At 47.0% G+C, this 27,563-nt stretch overlaps 1 protein-coding gene across 1 annotated transcript; it reads left to right on the top strand.

The window, feature by feature from the left end:
* Window positions 1-1,566: 1,566 nt before the first annotated feature.
* Window positions 1,567-27,270, top strand: rap1gds1 (RAP1, GTP-GDP dissociation stimulator 1). Its single transcript, XM_085377536.1, has 15 exons — window positions 1,567-1,804; window positions 5,089-5,196; window positions 7,740-7,862; window positions 9,329-9,454; window positions 13,093-13,239; window positions 16,693-16,821; window positions 17,472-17,597; window positions 18,824-18,967; window positions 19,516-19,647; window positions 20,942-21,076; window positions 23,467-23,592; window positions 23,813-23,952; window positions 24,832-24,958; window positions 25,180-25,308; window positions 25,698-27,270. The coding sequence occupies exons 1-15, from the start codon at window positions 1,801-1,803 to the stop codon at window positions 25,823-25,825; spliced, it is 1,824 nt and encodes a 607-aa protein (XP_085233662.1). The 5' UTR covers window positions 1,567-1,800; the 3' UTR covers window positions 25,826-27,270.
* The last annotated feature ends 293 nt before the right edge of the window (window positions 27,271-27,563 follow it).

Here is a 27,563-nt window from a genome sequence, read left to right as displayed (position 1 = left end):
TCTCAGAGTGACGCTGAAAAACTAGTTCATGCATTTATTACTTCCAGGCTGGACGACTGTAATTCATTATTATCAGGATGTCCTAAAAACTCGCTGAAAAGCCTTCAACTAATCCAAAATGCTGCAGCAAGAGTCCTGAGAGGGACTAGAAAGAGAGAGCATATTTCTCCTGTTTTGGCTTCCTGTTAAATCCAGAATTCAAAATCCTGCTCCTCACATACAAGGTCTTAAATAATCAGGCCCCATCTTATCTTAATGACCTTGTAGTACCATATCACCCTATTAGAGCACTTCGCTCTCGCTCTGCAGGCCTACTTGTTGTTCCTAGAGTATTTAAAAGTAGAATGGGAGGCAGAGCCTTCAGTTTTCAGGCCCCTCTTCTGTGGAACCAGCTTCCAGTTTGGATTCGGGAGACAGACACTATCTCTACTTTTAAGATTAGGCTTCAAACTTTCCTTTTTGCTAAAGCATATAGTTAGGGCTGGACCAGGTGACCCTGAATCCTCCCTTAGTTATGCTGCAATAGATGTAGGCTGCCGGGGATTCCCATGATGCATTGAGTTTTTCCTTTCCAGTCACCTTTCTCACTCACTATGTGTTAACAGACCTCTCTGCATTGAATCATATCTGTTATTAACCTCTGTCTCTCTTCCACAACATGTCTTTGTCCTGTCTTCCTTCTCTCACCCCAACCAATCACAGCAGTTGGCCCCGCCCCTTCCTGAGCCTGGTTCTGCTGGAGGTTTCTTCCTGTTAAAAGGGAGTTTTTCCTTCCCACTGTCGCCAACGTGCTTGTTCATAGGGGGTCATATGATTGTTGGGTTTTTCTCTGTATCTACTGTATAATATAAAGCGCCTTTAGGCGACTTTGTTGTGATTTGGCGCTATATAACTAAAATTGAATTGAATTGCAGTTTGACATACAGTGTGTCTTTCATATTTCCCAGTGAAATAAGAGGGTCAGTCAGATGGACGAGATGAGGAGGAAGAAGAGAGGTAAGGACTGCTGTGTTTGAGAAACTGGAAATTTAAAGCTTTTAAAAATAAAAAAAATCAGATACTGGATCCATATATAAAAATAAAATGCTATGCAAAACAAAGAGGTATGTTAACTGTGTAATTCAAAGGTTGGATCAAAATACTGACCTTTATGACTTTGAGTACATTTTAGAGCCTGTACTTTTTAAAATTAAATTAAATTGTTCTTAAGTTAAAAACATGAGGTCTGTACTTTTGCCACTGCTGCGGCTCCGCCTTTGACCTTTGAGTACTGTTTTCCGCTGTTGCGGTCATGAAATCTTTTACATTAGGCTGCAGAAACAGTTGTAGTCCGTGTAGGACCGTCCTAAAAGACAGCGAGAGAGAAAATAAGGACTCTTTTAGTAACGGAAGGAAAGTACGTGCGCTCTTTTCTGCCACATTTTCCGTTTTCGGGCAGCGATGAGCACCATCGACAGGTCTCAAAGCGCTGCCAAATGTTTTAAGCTGAAAGACCGGAAGCCGCAGCGTGAAGCCCGCCCGGCTACCTTGACAGTGGCATGTCAAAGCCAGTCGCTGATACGAGACCCAGCCTACACGTCGTAACTGTGAAAGTGGATGTGAGAGGAAGTCAGATCTATTAGCCTGACCTACCAGCCCTGTGGCTGTGGTTGCTATTTAAAGTGGCTAACGAGCTAGCTAACCTACACCCGCTAACTTCACGATTCTGAGGCAGTTTAAAAGACGAACGGCGGCGCTAGTACTACTCTGTTTACGGAGCTGAACACGCCAATTTCTCTTCCACAGACACGTCCTGCCACGATGGGTGAGTAGACTGCTAGCTAGCCGACTCCCTCTGTGCCGGGTTTGCTAACCAGCTCGGCTCTCGCCATTCAGTCGGGGCATCCTCAGATGCTTGTTATGAAAGCGGCCGCAACATGCGACGTGTGTCTGACGGCGGGCGTTGTGTGTCGGCGTTGCAGCCACTGCGTGTGCTGCTCTGCTTCCACCGTGTCCCGTTTAACGCTGTTTTTAATGAAAAGCTGAGTGTAGCTGGATCGTGTGCTCGGCTGGGTGGGTGGGGTAGCGTTACCCACTGTCCGCGCCTCCCTTTGTAACAACGCTTTAGCCGGACGAGTATTACGTTTGATCACCGCTTCCCCGCAGCGTAGCTGGGACTGGAAAGCGGTCGAAGCAGCGCTCGGTTGGATGAATGTGCATCCTCTGAAATGGCAGTGCGCTGCTGCTGATGGAGCTCATGGCACTCTTCCATGTCCACAGCTGTTATGCAATGCATCCAGCAGCCCACTTTGTGCTGCTGGATGCATTGCACTGCTCTATGTGACGTTGTTGTTTCTGCATCTTGTTTGTGCACAGACTGAGCACAGAGCTCATGTACCACCGCATCTTTGTAGGTGTGTGTGTGAGCTGGCCTTAAAGCATGCTGTACATTCACTGTGTGTTACTGCTTACCTGTCAGGCTTCAAATGCAGCACTGCTGTGAAGAAGAGGCGTCAGTGATTGACAGCTCAAGCAAGCAAAATACTCCACCAACTGTATATTTGGCATCATGTCCATAATGTCTGTTCATGCCATTTGTGTGGGTTGTGCAGTGCATTAGCAGCTGACAGCCAGATCACTGCATCAGCACCTGTGATACTTTTTAAGGAACTGTTTGTGTGCACAACACTTAAAGCTGCCCATAGTCACTACTACACTAACTAATGACGAACATCCTATAATCTGTTTTAGATATTAATCCAAACAACAAGTGGTTTGTTGCTGCGTGGGACTCAGTTTGCGTGACCAGCAGATTGATGACTTGTAGTGCTCGTGATAGTCGGGGCTGGGTCAGGTGACCCTGAGTCCTCTGTTAGCTAGCTGTAGGCTGTGGGGGCTTCTCCACGCTGTGCTGAGTTTCCTCTTTTCTCACCTTTTTTCTTTACTCTGGTTCATTAAATGCTGACAGGTGTAATAATCAGTTATTACTCATCTCTGGTTCTCTTCCACAGCGTGTCTTTTGTCCTGTTCCTGTTCTTTCACCCGTAACTGGGCACAACAATAAGCCACTCCTGCTGGAGGTTTCTTCCTGTTAAAAGGGAGTTTTTCCTTCCCACTGTCGCCACCTACTTGCTCATAGTTGAACTGAATAAAATAAAGAGAAGAAGAATGAGCGAAATCAGATCATTAAACATTTTGGACAGGAGGCTGATGAGGTCAGTACGTGACCAGATCCTCAGGGATGTTTCATGTTGACAGTTTTCCTTCCTGTATCAACGCCTCCATCCCACTCTAAGCTCTTACTCTGCCTTTGTCCTCCTGACATATTGCTCTCTCTGCCCACCAGTACTGCATTATAGACCTGATACTGATGTTAATATTTAGTCGTTCAAGCTATCTGAATAGCATATGTCAGAATGGGACACTTTGAAAATGATATTAGCTCAGGCAGAGGCAGACGAGGGAGCAAAAAGAAGAGTTATTAGAATTAAACCCTAGATGACAAACACTGGCAGTTGAATTAGTTTTGTATTTCTGCTCTTATTGGCGCACTCGACAGGTGAGGAGCAAAAATGGAATAATATGGTAGAAATCTGACTTACAAACTGTAAGTAGATGGTGGACGTCTACAGGTAGACGTCCACTGGAAACATGTGTTGGGGAGTCTGGTCAGCCATTCAACGATGGTTCTAACTGAGCTCCAACATGACCAACACCTAACCACACAGCCTCGTGCTGTTCACCCACTTTCATTATACCTCATATGTAAAATGAACACGGAGACAACATGTACACTTAAATCAGTCTGGAAAAGACATGAGCAACATTACAGTTACTCTGTTTACTCTTGGTTTCATTCACTCATGAATGGGGCCCCGTATACGACAATTTTATTTCTTATATGATTGTTATTCATTTTAACTGTCATGAACAGGAAGAGTGATAATAACAATAACTGTACTGCATTAAAACAGGTGGGATATGCAGTCAGTAAGTGATGACGTATGAGTAAACTACACTACGTTTAAAAAGGCTGTTGTGTTTTAACATGTTTTAATACTTTGCATTAGAGCAGGGCGATATGACCAAAAACATTTATCACGATATACATTAGAAAATTTGCGATAACGATATAACTGACGATATAATTGACACGAGACAAAATACTTTACAACTCCACAACTTTATTAGTGCAAAAAACAAACAAACATCAATGTATTTGCACTTAAACAAGCAGCTGTTTTTATGTGTATTAAAGTTATATAAAAATGTAACAGTGCAAATTCCTCGCTGACAGTTTAACCAAAAGGCATTTCCAGTGGAAACTGGCCGACATATCCTCAGCACAACCATGTATAATATCCACAACACTTAAAAAGAGGTTATACACACACAATACGGTAACATTATGTTGAAGCACAGCACGTATCACTCCGCGAGGCTCCGCCTACGATAGCCGTAACGCTCCAACAATCCATCAAGCGGTGCAGCTTCGTAGCTTAGCAAAGTCGTACTGAAACATGTGACAGAGTGTCAGGCCAAATGGCAGATGTGAGGCTGCTTCTTCAGAGTAGACGTGACTTTGTTTTAGTTCTTTATCAGCACGTTTTGAACTCTCGCCACTTTGTGGTTGCATCATGTGACATAATCATCAGCACACCACACAGATGATGTTGATGTTATTGGAAATATAGTTGAGCTGTGTGGTTACAACTCCCAGTCTCTTCTCCCACTGAGCATTACACTTGCATAATTTAACAGTGGTATTAGATTAGTACTCGATGATGGCAGCACTGGAAAGTATTAGTAATCTGTTGTATTTATGGGTTGTTTGTACCACACTTAAGCCAACTGGTGTACTGTCCAGAGCACCGGTGAGGTGCAGTTACTGTAGATTCAGAGACAGAGAAGCTGCAGACACAATATGAAACCAGTGTAAAATTAAAAAAGCAATATCATGTGTGTGGTGTGGAGACGTGCAGTCTGCAGGTACAGTACTTTATTAGCTTCGAAGGCTGAATGTTAAACTTCATTCAAAGCTTTTCCCCACAGTTCCACAGTCTACGTCTGCCTGTCAGACCTTTGGTGATGAAATGTTTCTGCTTCCAGACAACCTGAGTGACGCCCTAGAGAAGCTGAAGATCGCGTCAACAGACAGCGCGACTGACAGTGTGGAGAGCTGTTTGGACTGCCTGCTGAAAGCCCTCGCCAACAACAGTGAGTACAGGCGTGTAACCTCCGCGTGCATCTGTCAGCACGCCTCCCTTGGACCACGTTTCTGAACTACAACTCAGAAACGTGAATAAATATCAGTCTTCACGTTTGGACTTGAGCTCATAAATCCGTGTGTTTACAAATGAACTGTACTTAACCCGTCCTCGGTTTTTAGTCTTCTGCATGTCCTTGCAGAATGATCACTTTTCAGATGTGCTCTGAATAAATGAATTGATTGGTTGAGTTACAGTACACACAGTTTCATAGATGGACCACTATAACAACAAGCACTGATCAGCGTGACTTATTGCACAGTGCCATGTTTGGTGGGGGTGATGGGTTGATTTATAGGAGTTGGACCTCTTAGTTCCACTGAAAATAACTCATTTCAGCACACTGAGACATTTTGGACAACTTCAAGGTCCCAGCTTTGTGGGAACAGTTGGGGGCCGGCCTCTTCCTGTTCCCACACGACTGCTCACCGCTGCACAAAGCAGGGTCCGTAAAACACACGGAGGAGTGCATTTGGTGTGGAGCAACAGTCCTGAGCTCCACCCAGGAGGACCTTTGGGATGAACTGGAGTGAAGAGTGTGAGACAAATACAGCCCTAACCCGGTGCCGTCCTGATGGACCTGTTATAGCTGCGTATTAAACCTGTGGATTAAGAAAGGCTCATACGTGAAGGCAGACAAGCAAATACTTTGTTATACTTACCTGTATGTGTGCCTTTGAAATTTGTTCAGGGATTCGATCATTAGGACAGAATCATAATGTGAGCCTTTCATTAAAGTACTGCTGTAGATGCTTGGAGCAGCTGTGCACGCCGAGCAAGTGAGACCAAGTGATGCTCGCACTCGGGTTATGCTGACTCGTGCTTCTGAACACGGAAGCACAGTGCGATTATGTCATTGCTCCGATTATGTTCTTAGAAAATGCAAATCCAACGTGTGCGTGTTTCTGACAGGAGTATGTTTCAGGGGTGAATAAAGTGCGTTTAGGAGACGATGCTTACAGCTGCTCACAGAAGTGCTTCTGTCTTATTAATGAGCCACAACAAATGTTCAAAGAGAAAAGCAGCAGGTCTTTCAGAATGAACGCTCATTGATTTACGTTTCCCAGTTTAGCTTTAAGTTCTAAAGTTATTGTGTTATCTACATGTGGCCTAATAATGATCCTTGTTGCTGTTTTAGAGGAGTGGTGCTTCAAAGGACAGCTGCAGATTTCTGTCAGGATCTGCAGATTATACAGAACAAATAAAATGTTCACGTTGTCTTCCCAGCAGTTTCACTGGATGGAAGCGTTCGCGATGTCTTCTCCGGCGCTGATAATTGCCGTCTGTCTTGTGTCAGTGACGTAAAAAATGGATTTAATGTGACAGGACCATCACACAGCAGTCGCTTTCTGAAACATCAGCTGTGTATCGGATTCAGCACCACATACGAAAGTGACCCAGATCGGATTTGAAGATATGGGATTTGTGCCGTTCACACTGTCACCATGATGGATAGATGGTCGCAGAGGGTCAGAAAAGTCGGATTTGATGCGCTTTCGCCTGCAGTGTGAACGCAGCCTTAGACTCGGTCTGCTCTCAGAGGGGTTCATTGTTAATCGCGTCAGTCGTGATGACGGCACTAAAAATATAAAGATGCCCATTTGAGATGAACGGTGCTGTACTGCAGAAAGAGTGATGTGAGGAAAAGATGACTAACAGTGATGAGAGACGGACCATCACAACACTTCTAGATGCAGGTCTGTGCTGCAGACAGAGTGGAGGTGTCAGTGAGTCCAGTTTCCTGCACCATCAAATGCTCTGAGAAACAACCTGTGACAGCAGAGGTCTGCAAAATAAATAAGACGTATCCAGTTCCTTTCTTTCCCAGTGGACCTGCCCTCTTCTGTACTGGGCTCACTGGTCTGCCAGTGCAGAGAATCTGTCCAAAGCTTTATTTCAAAAACTTTCATCAGGCTTTGTCATTATTCTGAAATGCAGCCCAGAACAACCGTGGAGTTGGTGGAGCTGTAAAGACTCAAACATGTTCTCTAAAAGAATTTAGCAAACGAAACGTGTCCCTGATCTTTGTTTCTGCTCAGCTGCTGCAAACATCACCGTACGACACAACACAGGAACATTCCCTAGTCATCGTTTTTGCACTTCCTGCACAATAACTCACAACAATCCCTCTTTTGATGCTGCACAGCAGTTTTGTGTTAAGATGGTAAATAATTGTTCACTGGACACAAAGATTTCTTCCCTCACACATTAGTTCCACATGCACGAGTCAATGCAGGATGTTTGAAGCAAAATGACCATCCTGACAGTATCTGGTTGTATAATTCAGCAGTGTTCCAATAAACACTTAATGTTTGCCTCTGTAAGAAACAACAGTAAAGCTGCGCCTGATTTAATGTCAGTGCAGGCAGAGAAGTGCCGCAGTAGATATGGAGCTACGTTAACCACTGTTACTTCCACATGAATGCTTTACATGAATAAAGGTTTTCAGATGCGTTCACATGATTCGACTAAATAGTGTGTTTCCTTCCTCAGGCACTGAAGCCAGCATGAAGATCCATGAGATGGGCGTCCTGCCCCTGTTCCCCACCCTGTTACACCCACAGTCCTCCTGCACACCCAAAGTCGCCAACATTATAGCCGAGGTGGCAAAAAATGGTGAGGTTTGCTTTCTAGGTTTATTCCCCCACTAACACGATTCTTTCCTACATCTCAAAAGAGGGAGCGAGCTGCTTCCTTCCTTCCTTCCTTCCTTCCTTCCTTCCTTCCTTCCTTCCTTCCTTCCTTCCTTCCTTCCTTCCTTCCTTCCTTCATCTACCTGTGTAGTATCCTGGTGGTTTTAGGGCTGCGCTGCACACAGACCCGATGTCACGCCTGGACCCTGCTCCTCTGTTGTCGGGGTTCTTAACGCCGTATATCTGGTTGGTTAGCAGCTGCTCGACTGTGCGGGACCTGACGTCACGCAGGAACACGTAGGAGGAGGAGCCCAGTTGTTCTGAAGCAGCTGTGGTGGCGTCTTGGGGACCTCGCGTCGTATGCGGCACAGATGTTTCTTTACCAGGGTGGGAACTCCAGGCCTCGAGTGTGCTGCAGGTTTTACACATGTCAGCTGAGTTAAATGCTGAATGAGGCCCTGAACATGAGCTCTTCACCTGATTCAGGCGTGTTCAGCAGGGTGATCTCAAAGCTGCAGGACTCCGGCTCCTGAGGCCTGTCCCAGCCACTCTGCTGGCTCCCAGTTTGGATCTTCTGCTCTGCTACTGTGTGTAGGATGGTCTCTGGGGCACCTTTGTGCAGGGATGATGAAGATCATCCTGGACTGTGGATCTGACACTCACAGCCCCTAGTCTTGGCATCAGTGGCTTCTTCCTCCTGCTGTGGGCAGCCTGTCGTTCCTCCTGGGTGTCTGCATTCCTACCTGGCTTCTCTGCGGATCAGTTCTGACACTCGCGTGAGCGTTGTCGGCGCACAGGGGTCACAGGGGTCACAGGGGTCATGTTTATGTGGATTTCAGAGCCAAACTGTCCGTGCAGGTTATTGTGTGAGCACAGGATCCATGCATGGCTTCTGTTTCCTGAGTGTGGTGTAAAGACAGACAATGATCAGAACAGGAGAAGGTCAGGATGATGGCTGGCTTTCCTGCAGCTGATCATCACTCCCCAGCAGTTTGCCAAGCCTGGCAGTGACCTGCTGGCATTTATGCCACTGCTTCTGGAAACGTCTGCTGGGCTACAGACAGTCCAGCAGTTTCACCTGATCATATCAAGCTGCTGCAGCGTCTTATCCACTCGACAGCCCAAATGATCCACACTGACTGATGAGGCCTCCTTCCCACAGACAGGATACGACGACTGTCAGTTGTTCATTCAGCAGTCAGTAATCTACTTCCTGTTTCATTTCCTGGTCTCTAACGTAACATTAGTAAGTGCTGGTACGAAGCCATCCCTGACCACTGCCTAACAGAAAGTCTGATTGTGTCTGATGAAAGGACGATGTTTTCAGCCTCTTGGTTGGGCTCAGCTGGTTTAAGCATGTGAAGATGAAATAACGGCCTTTGTATGTAGCTGATGCTCTGAGCTTGGTAATCTGACACAGCTGGATGCTGACCTGTTTTCTGCTTCCAGAGTTCATGCGGAGTCCCTGTGTGGAAGCCGGCCTCATCCCTCCTTTAGTCCAGCTGCTCAACTCCACCGATCAGGAGGTGCTGCTGCAGACTGGCCGAGCTCTGGGCAACATCTGTTACGACAGCCGTAAGTAGGAGTCTCACACACTCAGTCTTCACAGCACGTGGTGCAGAAGGATTTGGAGTTTAGGTACGTCATTTATTTATGGATAACGTGATGTTCACATGTTCTGACGACACACTGATTGACTGTCCCGCCTCCTGAACCTTGAGTGTTGCAGCTGTACCGTGTCTAGTTAGAAACATTAGAGGGGAAGTGTGTGAGCGCTGTACTTGTGTAATTAAGACAGCTTATTCATCTTAATGATAGTGTTGAAACTGGTACATGTAGCCTGTGTCTGAGGGTCGGGCTCCTGATTGAGCTCTAGAAGCTTCAGGCCTCGATGACGCTCTGCTGCAGACACTGCAGCTGCAGTGCTGACGGCTGCAGTGCAGATGCAGTTGGTACATGTAAACAGTGACATGTAAGTCACAGCTGTCAGGTCCGTGCATATTCTGTTGTGTTGCTAACAAGCTGGGTGTGTGGAGGAGTGAATACCCCAACCTTCGTACTCAACAGGACGCGTGTCCAGCACAAACCACAGAGGAAATGACCATTAAAGAAATCTCATCGTCCTTCCTGCAGCAGGGAGGATCTGTGCTGCGTCCTGCACTCCTGTGCACTCATGCTAGTTGTGCTTTGCTGTGTGCGCACGTGTGTGTGTGAGCTGACTTTAAAGGCCTCGCAGGTGCTGTGAGAGGCGCTGTGGGGCGGAGCCTCCATGTTGTGACAAACTGCTGCTTTCTTCTTAAGGTGCCTCGTAGTGTCGTTGCTGTGTGCAGCTGTGTGCAGCTGTGTGGCAGTTTAAAGCACAGACTGCTGTACACTGTCTGTATGGCTGTACGCAGCCTCAACGATCCTCGAGGGCCGCGTACTCAAAGACCGCTAAGGCCGGAAGTGCGAGGGACGGTCTAGCCTCCGTTGCGCTGCTCAGGTTGCCTAGCAACCATGATACTAACAGCTGGAAACGTTACATACAGCTGTGTTTGACAGAGATGAAGGAGACAATCTTTTGTTCATTTGTTTGTTTCTACCTGAGCTTTGATCATTCTCTGATTAAGCTCAGCTATTGGACGGAGTATATTTAAAGGCTTTAAAACCAAGTTAGTACAAACGTCACTAATGTCACATGACTTTGTGTGGCCAACAGTAATGTTTAATGTTCTTCGTTATTAAACATTTGCACATAAATAAGTGACATCATATTCAGTACTTAAAGTTTACTCTTCGGCCGCCCATCATCCGCCGTTTTTTTTTCGGCAAATTTATCCACACCCACCGCCGCGCTATGCATTCTGGGATATGTTGGGCCACGAAGTCTACACTGCCACAGCCTTAAAATTCAGGGAAATGAAGGACGCATTTCGAGCAGCCTTTGAATTGGGACAGCCTTCGTCGCGCCGCTGTGACGTAATCGGCCTTAAAATGCGGCCTTTGAGGCTGCAGACCCTGGATTGGGATACAGCCGTTGTGTCAACAAGGTGGGTGACAGCATGAATCACCATGGAGGCAGAGTAGTCAGGGTGAAGTTTAGATGGGATTCCTGAACGTGGGAATCACCAGTAAATCTCTGGGAGTAAGCATTCCTGCCAGGACGGCACGTCGTTGGGAGCGTGTGCAGAGAGCTGTGACGCTCTGTTACCTCAGCGCCGCTTCATGCACACTTTACTTTGTGCTATATTATGTTGTCCAAAAATCCAGATTTTATGTGTCATACTGCAGTACGGTTGCTATAGCAACGCCACACGTGGTCACATTTCCGAGCACGCATAACGAGACACGGCCCGCCATCAGTGCCAGCCTCTGATGACCGTCTCACACCAGATTATATGCACTTGCTAAATGTAGGCTTACGGTGGCAGTTTAAGTCCTTAAAGGAGAAAGGCTTCAGGTGATGGAGGTGGTGGAGGTGGTGGAGGACTGTGGGTCGCACAGTGTTTTAATGTCGGGTCTGTACTGTCAACGCAGTGGAGTACAGACGAACCTGAGGCGCCGGACTGACCCAAAGTTACTTCAATGCTCTGAGACTGCTGATGCTAAATATGCCACACGGGGTGTGTGTGTGTGTGTGTGTGTGTGTGTGTGTGTGTGTGTGTGTGTGTGTGTGTGTGTGTGTGTGTGTGTGTGTGTGTGTTTAATGTCACATGGTGTCAGAGCTCAATCAGCATGAAACCGTTTGTCAGTGTAATAAAAACAGATGTTTGTTCGGTCAGTGATGTATGAAGATAACTGTCTGATTGGATGGTCGTTGCTGTCCTACGATGATGCGTCAGCATCATCATCCCTCGCTCGCTGCGTTCTTCAGCCATGTTGTTTTAAACTTCAGTGGACAGGAGGTGAAAGTTGTGCCTCAGGATGGTCAGAAGAACCAACACCTCCGACTGCAGATGGAAGAAGATCGTTGGTGATGTTGCCTGACTCCTTCAAGTTGGAGTTCGGGTCACCTCATTGATCAGATTGAGGTGGTTTGTTGATCTATGTCCCATCTTTGTGTCGTTCCTCACAATGGAGAAAGGCGACTCTCAGCAAAGCCTCTGTGCAGCTGTGACACCATATCCAGCCCACAACTGTCGGTGTGTTCAGGTTAAATGTCTCCTTCCCTGCCGTCTGCACATCAAGAAAGGACCTGGGTCACAAAAACGCCTCGTCCATGGAAGCCTGTGCGCTCTTTATAAAGGCCAACAGTACGTGTTTTATGCCCAAACCCAGTTTAAACTGGTGTCACACAGGACTAAATGTGGACCCTAGCACCTACAAAGGCTCTACCTCAGCAACATCCAACAATACAACACAGAAACCAGTTCTGCAACATGTGGAAACCACAGTTTGACTATTCGAGGCAAAAACACAGCAGGAGACCAGTCCAGGTAACTGGGGTGGCTTAGAGCCCAGCAGAGGCCTCGGATGTGTCACCTACACTCGCAATCTTGAGTTGTTTGTTTTTTCCAGTGAAATCACAGGATACGACTTTAAGAGAACACACATTTGGTTACACGTCTCTTTCTCTGAAATATAAATCCACTAATGTGTGGATCCTGACCTGGACCAGGCTTTGCCATCAACAAACATAATCCCAGCTGGATATTTGGCCTCTTGATTCCTGGTAGGGAACGCTTTATGACAGTCGGTGGATGCTGGTTTTATCTACGTGTGGAGGCGAGTGTCCGAGTGTCTACAGCGTCACACAGTGATGGGCTTCAGTCCAGTCAGTGGTGTTGAAGACCAGCAGCAGCGCAGACAGGTCTCTGGTGAGCGGCACATGGTTCCTGTATCGCACTGAAAGCTCGGGGATCGATGTCCTGTCTGAGGACGGTTTGGCTCGCTGGAGCTTTGATTACATCTGCAAAGCTGCTGATTCGCTGCGTCTTATTGCTGCCACACAAAGCTAGCTGGGTTACTTACATGAACGGTGGCTGATAAGCAGAACAAACAACATCTATGAAGCCTCGCTGAACCATGACAACGACCCGTCTGCTTCGGACTGGACCTGAAGCGTCGCCGTAGTCCTTTCCTTTGTCGTTCACCTTTGACCTTTGACAGCCGTGGTTTAAATGGCTCTATGAATGCTCTGATCACTTAACCTTGCTTTTCCATGTTCCAGGTTGTTTTTGACCATCTGTCTTTGCTGTGTGGCTGATTTGTGTCCCGGCCTCTTTGTTTTGCAGATGAGGGCAGGAGTGCAGTTGACCTGGCAGGAGGGGCTCAGATAGTAGCTGAACACATAAAGTCCCTCTCCCAAAATACTGAGCCGGCAAATGAGAAGCTCTTGACTGTCTTTTGTGGCATGCTGATGAACTATAGCAATGATAATGGTAATGACCATCTCCCCCAAAGAAGCACTCTAACTCATCCTAACTAATGAGCGGATGTTCTGTTTCAGTGCAGACACAGTAGAATCCGACAGATTCTTTTCTTGCCTGGTTTCTACTCTCCTGTGCTCTCTCCTGTTCTTTGTTTCAGCTTCACATCTAATGTGCCATTATTGCTGCGAGGCTAGCGCTCCTCCATGCCTCATGTTGCTCTGCCTGACTCCAGGGGGCGTGTCTGTCACTGTCATTCGGCTGTAATCCTTTGTTGACGTTTGTGTATCGGCTGGTCAGCAGCAGCTGCTTTGTTTGGTTACAGGTAGCTTCTATATGCACACAGACGCTGTAAACATGGACGTAGCTTTCTGAAAGGTGATACTTTTCTCAGGCACGTCCGGTCACACTGACTCAAACATGTCTGTTTGCAGCCGTGCATCACGAAATCTGATTGTAAAACATTCTCCACACAAACTCGATGCTCAGTTTGATGCACAGCGCTGCCACACCTGCAGCAGTTTGTCAACAACACTGATAGCACAGCAGCGGTGATGACACGAGCACAGTTTAACACACTGGATTATTGTTAACATGAACAGCTACACTTCATGACGGCTGGCTTTCAGCTGCACCAAAACTTTGGTCACAAAGGTCAGGATGCTGACAGGCACGAACAATCATTCACACGTAAACACGCACACGTGGAAATGTTGGCACATGAATGCGATCAAGGTGTTCATGTCTTTTTGATAGATGTTAAATGCAGCTACACTTTAAAACGGGACGATTTCTAACATGAACATTTCACTTTGAAAGACCAGTGTTGTTGTTTTTATTGTCGCTCATTAATAAAATGAGCGCCCCCTCTGGGTGGTGTAGGCGGCGCCCCGCTGGGTGGCGTGGTCACTCGAGTTTGTGAATGTGATTACATGACAGTGAGGTGACGTAGGTCTTTATAAATCAAACCAGAAGCGAGGTCAAAGGTCACGTTTTCTAAAAATCCTGTGACTGTGAATAAGGTTAACATCATGGGTGCTTCTACTGAAAATGTTTGACCTCAAGGTCAGAGGTCATGGTTTCTAAAGATCACATTTATTTGTAGGTGACCCTAGATGGAGGCTGACAGGTGGCACTGGTGGGGTTGACTTCACGTGTAGCTGCTGTTGAAGCAATGACACAGGGTTTGATCATAGCCTAGTGTAATGTGCAGAGACGGGTTTGAACAGGATCGGTGGCGTCTAGCTCACCTTCAGCGTGACAGTTTTGGCAGCTGGAATGTGGACCGGTGGTTTTGGTAGCGCTCGTTTTAATGGTTGGTTTCTGACAGCGATGAACCAGTGAGACTGACCAATAGTAACTGCATTAGAGGGGAAACAGCCTCGAATGGCTGCAAGCTGTCCCCATCAAAGGGAACCATGATGGCACACTGGTTTCCAGCGTCCACACAGCTTAAGATACTCACTGACTCACTGGGTGGTTCAGGCCTGTGGGATATATCAGCTCATTGGTTTGGGGCATTTCAGGGATGTCGTTGGGTGGCTGTGTTAAGTCTTCATCCACTGCTCTGTCACTGCAACTGTGCCTCATCTAGTTTCATTACTCTTCTTCCTCCTGCCATCGTGTCCATAAACTCACTGCTGTTTCCACTGTGCTGCAACCTCTGCAGCTCTGACAGCAGCTCACACTCATGCTTACTGCAGTGTGTGTGTGCGTGTGCGTGTGCGCGCGCGTGCGTGTGTGCGTGTGTGTGCGTGTGTGCGTGCGCGCGCGCGCGCGTGTGCGTGCGTGTGTGTGCGCGTGTGCGTGTGTGAGTTTTAAGACATGTATGTGACCTACACTCATAATTTCAGAGTATCAGTTTAGTGGGGGAGGGGGAGTTGAACTGTATGGGTCATAGGTCACATTTAAAGGGGAAAGTTTTTAAAAAATATTTTTGTGGTATTTTAATAAGGGTGTGTATGTTTGGATGGATAGAAAGATCTCGAATAATAATAATAATAATAATAATAATAATAATAATAATAATAATATTAATAATAATAATATTATTAATAATAATATTATTAATAATATTATTATTAATAATATTATTATTAATAATATTATTATTAATAATAATAATATTATTAATATTATTATTATTAATAATAATAATAATATTAATAATATTATTAATAATAATAATAATGATAATAATGATAAATAATTATATTAATATTAATAATATTAATAATGATAAATAATAATGATGATAAATAATAATATAATAATAATAATGTATATTTTATTAATTAATGTGCTCAGTCCTCTGCACTTAATCCGTTCATTCAGTGAAACAGTGGGCAGCTCTTGCTCAGGGGTACATCAGGGTAGCCCTTCAGTGGATTTGAACCTATAGCCATGGAGTAGCAGAGCTGGGAGGTCCAGTGCTTCCAGTCTGTGCCTTTCACAGACGTGACTGGTTTGCTGGTGGGTCAGTGATGGTCTGGCTGATCCATGGAGCAACACACCGACCTTTGAAGGCATGTGACTAAACACATGGGAGGCCATTCACATTACTGAGGGGCATTTTGAAGAAGAAGGCTGTACTCTGGAAGGTCGGCAGCGTCATGAAGACGACAGTCTGCCACAAGATCCTCACCGAATCCCTGATTGGTCAACAAGACAACGGCCGTGAGCTTCAAAGCTGAGCAGAAACACGTCTACAGACAAAAGGACGTCCTGGAGCTGATGGACAAGTCAAAGTCTGGACTTGAGTCCTACTGAAGAGGTTTGGTTTGAGTGTCTGGACCAAACTGTTTGGACTCAGAATAAACACATGTAGTTTTCTCTTTGCTGTCTCATTGACTCAGGCTTTGGCCTCTTCTTGTTGAAGTATAAATTCAGTGACTTCACCACCTTCTTGTGAGTTCCTCCAACCACAGCCTGGTCTGATTACTGTTTCACTTAAATCAGTCTGACCAGTGAAGCGACTGAAGAGCCGATGAAGAAGTCTGAGAGCATTATTACCAACAGTCCAGCGTGGCAGTGGTGATGAGATGATGTGGTTCAGGACTGTGAGGGAACCATGAAGTCTGCTAACAAAGTCTGAAGGAGAATGTGTGGCCAACAGTTTGTGAAGCCCAATGATGTCCATCTCTGCATGGACAGACAGCAAGAAAACCAAATGACGAAGTCTGAACTCCAAGTCAGACACGTGGACGTGACCTTAGACAGGCCACGCCTGCTCACAAATCCTCGGTGTAGCTGCATTAAAAGTACGTTGGAAGAAGAAGTTTGTCCTTCCCACTGTGGCCACAGTGCTGCTCAGAGGGGGTCATGTGATTGTTGGTGTTTCTTTGTTATTAATGGCTCCACCTTACAATAGGTGCGGCGACCGTTGTTGTGATTTGGCGCTGTGTAAAAATAACATTGAGCTGAGTTATGTAACACTGACAACTCTGTGCCTCTCTGCTTTTACAGATTCCCTACAAGCCCAGCTGATCAGTATGGGTGTAATTCCCACTCTGGTGAGGCTGCTTGGCATCCACTCCCACAACACAGCCCTGACAGAAATGTGTCTAATTGCCTTTGGCAACTTGGCCGAGCTCGGTGAGTTCATGTACACGTGCATTTAGTCTGTGACAGGACTTTAAAAACAACAGTAACATGTGTGGCACCAGTCTGAGCCTTTTCTAAACTTCACATGCTGAGTCCATGAATAAGTAGCAGCAGCAGTGCTACAGACCATCATTTCCTCCTGTCACATGTGACGGCTGTTCCCACTTACGTTTTTGTGGTAAAGAGACTTTTACTTCATCAGTGTTTTTTCTCTTTAACAGCTTAAATAAGCTGCACAGTACGATTTTAAGCAAATAGACTAAATATGGAAATTAAAATGTGGTTTGTGTTTAATACAACACAAACTGACATTTCAGCCCCCACACACACACACACACACACACACACACACACACACACACACACACACACACACACACACACACACACACACACAGTAGCAGTCTCCGCCTCCCCATGATATTGATGCATAGCTTCCAGATAGTCCCATGTGTACTAGTCCTTCCAGGCCTGGAGGATCGTGCACCATGTCCCACGTGGTGCGGTGGCTCGTCTGGCTTCATGTTCCAGTACACAGAGTTTAACCTGTTAGACACGCTCTCATGAAACACAGTTAGCTCAGTTAGCTGCAGTGAGCACACTCGGTGCACTAGTGAGCTTTCTCCTGTTGTGTTTTCCAGAGTCCAGCAAAGAGCAGTTTGCATCCACCAACATTGCTGAGGAGCTGGTGCACCTCTTCCAGAAACAGATGGAGCACGAGAAGAAGGAAATGATTTTTGAAGTTCTGGCTCCGCTCGCAGAAAATGGTAACGGGTTATTTTCTTTAACAGCGTTGTTATTCTTCAGTCAGGAGGAGGCCGTGGAGGCTGCAGGGCTTCACATGGACATCATGCTCACCACCTCCTGTATAGTAAACGATGCTGTGACTCATCAGGCTAACTGCACAGTCATGGCAGCTCCTGTGGGTCTCAGCTGCCTGCTTTCACACACCAGTGTGTGAGCAGCACAGAGCTGACTGTTATCACCATTGCAGGCACACGAGTCCTCCCACACTGTCAGTCTCCAGGACAACGTCCTACTTAACTCCAGAGACGCTCTGCCTTTTATTTGTCATGCAGCTTTTCATTGGACAGACAGCTCTGTTCTGTAATAACCTGAACGTCAGCGTCCTGGTGCCGCACGCTTTGAGCCACGCTTTCAGTGTAGCATCGGCTTACTGGGAAAACGCTGGTTACTGCATGCAGGCTGTGCTGGGACAACACGAGCCTTTAGCTTGAAGGGTGGCTCAGTGCTCTGTGAGACAGAGGGATGGTTGCTTACGATGTACTGGCGAGTTCGTCTCGTCTGCACGGACCCGAGCCTGTTTCTGCCTCTGTGGCCTGCCTACAGCAAACAGCCTTTCTGTTTAGTTGTCTCTGGTTGCCACGGCAGCCGGCTCACTGGTTGCAGCATCACCTGTGTGGTGATTGGTGATTCTCATTACTTTTGATCTCATTTGGGGATAACTGTTTGTTGTTAGGGTGCATTGTGCCACGTTTGTCTTGTTAGTGTTACAGGTGAAACGAGTCTTTCAGAGGAACCTGGTGCAGCTCTGTCTCCTGTTCCTGGAGCTTTAAAATCATGCATGATTTAATTATCTGCATTGATCCGGCTGTGACTGTCATTAGCCTCAGTACCAACGATCTGATTAAACCAACACTGTGTCCTGAGTTCATGACCACAGACCTGCCACTTCTCATTGTTTTAGCCAGTTTGGCTCCTTCTGGGGTACAAACCCCGCTGGGTGGGCTGAGGGACCGTAGCAGTTTAGACTGATACAACAGGCCTGTCTTAAAACGTTGGACCTGTTTGAATCTCAGTGACCTCCAGAGCTCAGCTTTTCTAGCTTCTAGGAGGCTGAACAGTAGCGCTGGTGGCCACCAGTACTTTTCATGTAGGCTCCTGAAGAGCTCGGGCCAGTCAGGGACAGGCTGCAGCAGATAGTTTCAGGCTTTGGTGCTCTCTGAAGGTCTTCTCTGCCTCCCTGTGCCAGATGTCATAAAGCTGCAGCTGGTGGAGGCGGGCCTGGTGGAGTGTCTGCTGGAAGTCGTGGCTCAGACGGTGGATGGAGAGCGAGAGGAGGACATCGCCCAACTGAAGACCGCCTCTGACCTGATGGTTCTCCTGCTGCTCGGGGGTATGGCTCTCCTTAATACAGTTGTTCCACAGCAGCCTTCAGAAGCTACGATAGCATCCACGTCTGTATGTGATAATGTCTCATATTGTGGTCTCATTGTGTTTACGGTCCCTAAAGCTTAAAACAAGGACACGTGTCAGAGCAGCTGGAGCTGCATGTGCTCCTCTAGTAAAGTTCTTATAAAAACACAATGCTTTGCAAAATCTGCAACCAGATTGTTCTTGGTAAAAGTAGAAACAGCAAACTGGAGGCAGAAACTCTCTGAGGCCAGCACGCCAGAGAAGAAGCAAGCAGCGAGTGCTGCAGACGGCTCACGTGGGTGAGAGGAAGAGCAAACGCTGGGAGGAAACCACTGATCCCAGTTCAATGCTGGAAATGGAACTAGCTCCTGATCACTTGATTCATTTAGTTTAGCCCTGACATCTCTGCTGCTCCATGCGTGGTCCTGGCTCTCTGCAGTCTTGCCACACATTAGCAACCCAACAGTAACAGTGCTGACAGCTGCTCTGTTCCTGCCTCCTTTCTTCTTGTTTCCTGTCTTTGTGCAGACGAGTCCATGCAGAAGCTGTTTGAGGGAGGAAAGGGCAGCGTCTTCCAGAGGGTCCTGTCCTGGGTACCATCTCACAACCATCAGCTGCAGCTGGCCGGGGCGCTGGCCATCGCTAACTTTGCTCGCAATGGTAAGCTGTGAGTCGCTCTATGTTTGAGGAAGTCAAAATGTGAACTATGGAGTGACATGATGCCACACTGTGGAACGTTGTGCCCTCCAGCACCAGCGTTAGACGTTTCATCACTGAGGGGATGGGAATCTGGAAATGTCAGCCCTGTATCTTAGTCCCAGTGACTCTGGAACTCACACCAGTTTAATGACACTCACTGGTATCCCAGTTGAACGATGGAGTGAAGAAAGAAACGCGCTGACCTCCATGTTTTTCTCCCTCACTGAAAATAAACGTCAGTAATGAGGAATAAAGCAGCACAGAGTGTTATTAGCATTACCGAGGAGGCATCGTTGGCCAGACTCACCTGGTAGCTGATAATAAAACACTGAATCCTTAATGACCTGGTGATAGTCGGAGCAGCCTTCATGCACAGAGTGCAGCACACAGATCCAGCACCTGTGATGGCTGCAACATTTCAGTCACATGTAACAGAAGCTGAAGCTTCATCGCTCCCACGTGTTCATCGACTAGGAGAGAGCGGCCGTTCTTTCTGGAGATGAACTCCTGGCGTTACTCTTACAGGAAGTGATGTCATAGCCACGTCCTGAAACTCACAGACAGCAGCACCTAAATATCGGTTAGCACACTGCTACACCAGTATCCCCAGTACAGACACACAAAGCAAACTTTAGAAACACCAGTTTCACCACCATTATTCCCAAAAGTAACACAAATCAGAACAACAGTAAACCAAGGCCATGGTTCTCATACGAAGACCTGCCAGAGGCCCCGCCCACTCTGTGTGTTTATTAACCCATCAATAGACATCACTGAGAGGAAGTCGAGCGTTCTGCCACTTTGTGAGGATGCTCACAGTCAGCACCCTGAACTAGATTTAACCTCTGTTACACGCTTTAGTTGCATCGACCCTCCATTATCACCAGTTAGAATCCAGACTAATGATTTATCCTCAGTACTCCAATAAGCACCAAATGCTCACCACTGTTTCACCTCGTTCACAGTATTCGATTCATATCCTTCAACACAGAGTTGGAGAAAAGCAGTTTCTTCAGTAGCAACAACTAAAATCTATGATCCAGTCTCCCAGTTGCTGGGAGGGTTACACCTGTGGGGATCCATTACACCAGTATCACAGGCTCCTGTCTGGGGCTGTTTTCATTTAGGCCACATTCATTGGGTTAGAGTCTGGGGGTCGTCTGCAGCTTTAAACAGTGCAGATAAGGATCATTTGTACCCACATAACCACACAATGTGTTTATGCACCCAACTATACTGTTCCTGCTGTTTGCAGATGGCAACTGCATCCACATGGTGGACACTGGCATCGTGCAGAAGCTTCTGGAGCTGCTGGATCGGCACGTTGAGGAAGGAAACGTCACTGTTCAGCACGCAGCCCTGAGCGCCCTGAGGAACCTGGCTATACCTGGTGGGTCAATATATCAGGTTACACCTCCTGATTGATGACAACCAGATGTGGACACTGCAGCTACATAGTTGCTGTAATGATAAGCTTTGTGAAGTCTTCATGCATGAAAATGGGATTACAAGTCCGTGCACACTACACGTGCACACTACACGTGCACACTACACATGCACACTACACGTGCACACTACACGTGCACACTACACATGCACACGTGCACACTATATCACCAAACGTATTGTCTGCCTGCACACGATCTTGGGTGATGTCTCATCCACAGAGTTTAATATGATGTTGGCCCTCCCTGTAACAGCTTCAACTCTTCTGGGAAGGGTTACGATTTCCAAGTGTTTATTCAAACTCTTAAACAGTCACACAGAGCACAGGCAGACATGTACCGTCTGGGGACTGTGTGGCTAAGCTGCTGTCCTTCCCAGTTACCTCCACTAACAGTTGGCTGGAATATTCAGACGTTTCACAGTTTGACAGTTGTCCACTGAGCTCCAGAGATCGACCCATTCCTTAGAAAATGTTGACCCGCGTGCAGTCCTGAGAAAAACTACGTACACCCTCACTGTGGCAGCCAAGTGCTGCCAATCTATTTGACTTCACTTATAATCAGCAAGTAGGTTTGAAAAGCAGTTGGAAATTTCGAACGTAGGATTTCACAGGATACCTGGAGTTGATCTTTCCTCCACCTCCTCTCATCACGGCGGCAGACACGTCCTAAGGCGCGTAGAGTCGTTTAACCAGCGTTGGGAAAAGGTTGTAGGGCGCTTCATTTTAGGTGCAACAGCGTCAAGGATAGAAGAGCATGTGGATAACAAGGTGTTTGCAAAGTCTTCAACCATATGAGAGGCAGAACAACCAAAAGTAGTGGATGCAGAATTCAGGAAAGACAGAGAGAAATCTGCCGCAGTTTCAGCATCAACTATTCGTAAAGTCCAGTTCAGTATCTAAGTCACCATGACTGGGGCGTGGTCGGAGATCCCAACGTTGTTTATATCCTTTATGCGAATGTCCAAGCCTCAGGAAAAGACCCAGTCAAGGGTGTGGCCCTTAGCCTGGGTAGGTTCATCTACCCACTGAACGAGGTTAAGAGTCAGTTAATGCAAGAAAGTCTTTAGCTTCAGTCTTTAGTCCTGAGGGGAGGCAGTCAGGACTGAGGATTTGCACAAGTCATTCCCCACAAGCACCTCTTTCCATGTTTTATTGCTAAGTTCATACCCTGATGGATGCATTGGAGAGCAGTTAGTATCTTCCCCAAGGATATTTGACCAAGTGGCCGGCATAGTGTGCAGGAACATCTGTGCCGAGTATAACCTGGAAGTCCCGAGGTCAAAATGGGAGATGCCCCCAAGACCGAGCTAAGATCCTGTGGGACTTCCAGATACAGACAGACAAAATGGTGGTGGCTAACCAACCGGACATAGTGGTGGTAGACAAACAGAAGAAGACGGCCGTAGTGATCGATGTAGCGCTTCCGAATGACAGCAATATCAGGAAGAAGCAACACGAGAAGCTGTAGGGGTACCAAGGGCTCAGAGAAGAGCTGGAGAGGATGTGGAGGGTGACGGTGGTCCCAGTCGGAGGACTCGCCCACATGCTCGTCAAGAAGTCATTCATGAACAAGTTCATTTTATTTTCAACAAAACAATCAACAGATCGTGAGGGTGTAACATATAATCTACTAGTAAACAAACTGTAAAACAAACAGCATGATACATGTTCATGCTAACATCTCAATAAATAAGTTACTGTAGAAAGAGTTTTAGAAAAGCTTTGGATAGACTCTCTCATTAGCTCTGAGATAAAGACACTGAGCTCTCGCTGTGGAGGATTGAGCACTGCCTGCATCTTCACACTGACCACGGAGCTGCACACGGCAACATAAGGACTGACTGATGTCACCGCTCCGTCTGCAGCTCTTTACATCCTCAGCTCTGCTGCTCAGGCCAGGAACTAGTCTGATCCTGTGGCTCTGCTCTTTGTGTGTGTTACTGCACACTGTGGGCTCTCTGCTGCGTTCAGCTGTGGATTTATGGCACACTTCTCCCTGTGATCTGCTCCGTCATGATCCACCTGTGACTCATCCAGCCTGCAATAATCACTCAGCTCTTACCAAATACTGTCTGGCAGCCACGGGTTTAATAACAGCATATTGCTGATGTTCTCTTTGCTGGTAGTTAAAGAGCTGATGTTTCCTCGTGAGTCAGCTGATGGATCTTTATGCTGAAATGGGAGTTCTTCCCGAGCTGTTGTTCAGGGTTGGGAAGGCCAGCTGCTTCACAGTGAAGGAGGAGCGGTGTGCCTGATGCTGTCAGCGCGATATAAGCATCATATAACTTTGTTTTTTGTTGTGAACAGTGTTTGTTCTGTTATTTCCTCTGCAGTGGTGAACAAATCCAAGATGCTGTCAGCTGGAGTGGCAGATGTGGTGTTGAAGTTCTTGCAGTCGGAGATGCCTCCAGTGCAGTTCAAACTGCTGGGAACGCTACGCATGCTCATCGACACCCAAGGTAAACGCTGGCTTCTGTCTTTAATGTTCAGTTTTATTCATGTTGGAACCGTTGGTATCCAAAGGCATCATTATGGTGATTGCTGGAGTTCTGCTTGTGCGGGGCAATGAGGAGAGGTTCTTAACAGCCTTCATTTTGAGTCATTAAGACAAATATGAAAGCAGCTACTCACGTGTGCAGCATCAATGACGGCAGCCTTGCCCACTGTGTGTTGGCTCAGCTGAAGCAGCAGACCACCTGGGAACCAATGGGAAGCTGGTGGAAAGGCTGGTGGAGTGGTGCGAAGCCAAGGACCACGCAGGCGTGATGGGCGAGTCCAACAGGCTTCTGTCTGCCCTCATTCGACACAGCAAGTCCAAGGTCAGACCACACGCCATCACTCACCCTCCAACACTGCAGCTGTGCTTGTTAACTGCTCAAGTCTGCAGCCGGTCCACATTCAGGTTTCCAGAGTGGGAGGTAATCCAGGATCGCAGCCTGGCAGACGTTTGGAAGTCAAAGGCATCGATAACGACTGAGCTCTGAGAGCTAACTGCACCCACACGTGCTGATTATGTTGTGTAGTGAAGATCAGTTAGCTGGCACTGATCAGAGTTTCCCAGAAAGTTCATCCTGCATGTTTGAGCAGCTTCTTTTTAGCGTTATTGGAGCTGGAACGTCACTGTTCAGAGACCAGGCTGGTAAACACTCAGCGCTCACCTTTGACCTTTACAGAGGAGAATATTCAGGATCATTTCACTAACACTGCTTTTTATTTGGACGCTGTCACCTCCACCCATATTTGTGAATTCGTTTTCTTAGCTAATATAGGCCAATCTCCACCCTTGCTTTCATACAACTGATCTTCTCATGGCCTCTGACAGTCGTCTCTGTGCTGCTAGACCTCAGTGCAGCGTCCGATGCTGTCCACCATAATGTCCACCATAATGTCCTATCAGAGCGATTAGCATTGAAGGTACTGACAGTCGAATATGCTACATACATTGAACTGAACAGTCAATGTTCAGGCCCAACGGTGATTTCTGATTATTACACCTGATTTCTGGACTCCTGTGGCTGGATTTGTTCTGCATGTGTGGATGAGAGGCCTTTTATGGAAGATGTGACTGTTTGATTTATTTTAAATGATAGAACCTGTCACATGTAACTATTATTACATGTAGTTCTCTTTAAAACAGCTCACAGTGCGCTGAACCTCTGCGTGTTTTTAATTCTGTGGTTTTGTTTTTCTCTCTTTAGGAGGTAGTGAGGACTGTCATCCAGGGAGGAGGAGTCAAACACTTAGTTACCATGGCAACCAGTGAGCACATGATCATGCAGAATGAAGCCCTGGTGGCTCTGGGTCTCATAGCAGCCCTGGATTTAGGTAAGCTCCAGGCAGGATCCATGATCCCTGTCGTCACCATCTGTGACACAGAACATGTTTTAGGTGTGAGCAGCTGTGGTTACACGCTACTGTTGAATCTCAGATAATGGACTTTGAAGGCGTTTCAGGAGCCGTGTTGCACACGAGCGTGTTTAGAAATGTGGCGCTGAAGCTTGTAACGTTTGTGCAGCACTGCAGCTGGATGAAAGTTTGCATTTCAGTTGCAGCTGAGAAGGACTTGGTGGGAGCCGGCCTGGTGTCTGTGCTTCACAAGCTGCTGTCAGATGAGAGGAGCGCACCGGAGATCAAGTACAACTCCATGATCCTCATCTGTGCAGTCATGGGCTCAGGTGAGACTGTAACCACTCACATGTTTGAGCTCTATGTGACGGCTGATTGGCTGCAGAGATCAAATGTGTTGTGCTGATGAAACTCTGGATGTCTTCGTGTAACGCAGCTTTAAAAATGTGAAATAACAGCAGGACAAGAAGGTAGCAGACGGACAAATAAAAGCTGAAACGGTTCAACCGGTCGGTGTTTCGGCGCCCTGGCGTCAGAGCGCTGAGGTCACTGCGTCTGCCTGAGTCTCACTGTCAGTGTGCAAGCGATGGACTGCCTCAGCAGCAGGAGTGTTGGAGGGTCTCTGCACAAACTGCTGTGTTTAAACACGTGATTAAACACTGTGCATGCTGGGACCTGTGCCTTTGATAACACGCCTGCCTCCTGTGTTTCTCTTCAGAGCCGCTTCATAAAGAGGTCCAGAGCTTGGCGTTTATCAACATCGTCTCCAAGCTGAGGGCTCACGAAAACAAGACGGTATCACACCAGGCGTCGCTCACAGAGCAGCGGCTAACGGCCCAGAGCTAAATGACTGAGTCTGACCCCGCCCACACCTGCCCACCCCAATGCCTGCCTGATACCCACCTCTCCAGTGACACCTCACCACTGCGCTCCCCCGTGCCCCATCGTCATGTGCCAAGGTACCATGTCATGTGAACTGCGAGCCAGATGTCCACTCATGTCTCTGCCACCTCCACTAGGGTTAGACTGATGTGTAATACTTTGTGCTTACCTACAAGCTCAGCTTTTATTTTGAAGACCTCACCATAATTCCAAACTAGTCAAAGTGAAAACCTGTTTTTAGACGCGCGACGGATACAGTCCTCTGGAAGCCATATTTGTAGTTTTATTCAGACGGTTAGCAGGAGGCTTCACACACCAGCTGATGTGTGAGCCACTAACGAACGCATTAGTCTAACCCTACCCCCTCTACACGTGCATGCGTCTCCGTAGCTCCACCAGAGCGCCACAGACTGCCTGATGCAATAGATCGAAGACGACACTCCTTTATGACCATAGCTGTGACGCCATCTGCCGGTAAGCCGTCCAAGAAAGTGTGCACAGAACATCCTTCCTGTTGTGGATCTTCTTTGGTTTTTCGAAGCAGACAGCCATGACGCGCCCAGCTGTGTCCCATGTAGATAGAGTACACGCTGACTAGGAGCTGTGCATGTTTTAGTCCCGTTCAAGGTGTGCCGCGTTTACCTGTCCGCTGCTTGCATGCTCCAGAGCATAGCCAGCCCTCTTCCTGCTGACACCTCGAGTCCTGGACTCGATTTTATTCCGTTTTTAAATTGTGCTGTTCAAACAGTTCAAACAAACAAAATACGAGCAGAGGAGCAAATTGGACGTGTGCCCTTCCTAACAAATGATGGCCTCGGCAGGAGCTCCTGGACTCTATCCAAGACATCATACTGTGAATAATGGTCTTTAATTGCAGACTCCGGAAGTTTCACAGGAATTTGTAGAGCGTACAGTAACAGCAGGAGAGGTCAAATCCCACAGGGTCAGTAGGAGCTGCATGTCGGATATATGACATCCTTCCTGTTAGTACGTGGTAGCTCTGCCTGAACACAAAAAGCATCAGTGAGCTGTTATTGTTTCAGACTGTCAGGAAACCTCAGATCAGGCCCCACAAACGCAGCCCCGAGTGTCCGTGGGGTCACTGCCGTGTACGCTCTGTGGCCGCACAGCTGGAACCGGGATTAACAGTTAATAGGACAGACACAAAGCAGCCCCCGCACGGCGCCCTCTGGAGGACAGACTTGGTTTACATGCAGCAGGTTGTCGTCCGTGCTCCTCACCCTGTCCCTGTCCGGGCCCACACCTGGTCCTTTTCTTTTTTTAAAGGTATGAATGGTTATTTATCAGAGTCGTGCTCTTCTATGACACATGCCAGTAGAGATCCTTAGTCACTGCATCAACTACTATAAGCATATATGTTTGTTGTACATGTCATGAGTTGTATATTTTGGAGGATTGTAACTCAGATAATTGTAATGCAGATAATTAAAGACGATAGCTGGTGACGACTCACGTGTTCTTGTTTTGTCTAGAGTGAAGCTCGAGTCCTCGAGTGAAGTCAAAGAATCTTTAGATTTGAACTGAAGATATAATTTAAGCACACAGACGTCACATGATGAAGGGTCGTGTGGTGTGGACCAGAGTGCCACTGAGTTCATCTGACTTCAGGACGAGTCACTTTTTATTCCCCACAAACAGTCAGTGCAGCAGCTTTTACTGCAGCTCAGTGTTGACGGTTCAG

This window comes from Diplotaxodon limnothrissa, linkage group LG3 (assembly GCF_057381915.1).
Source record: "Diplotaxodon limnothrissa isolate DT_005_m linkage group LG3, D_limnothrissa_male_GT1.1, whole genome shotgun sequence".
Taxonomy (NCBI): Eukaryota; Metazoa; Chordata; class Actinopteri; order Cichliformes; family Cichlidae; genus Diplotaxodon; species Diplotaxodon limnothrissa.
The sequence above is the reverse complement of the archived record's forward strand: the minus strand, read 5'-3'. Positions and strand labels throughout refer to the sequence as shown.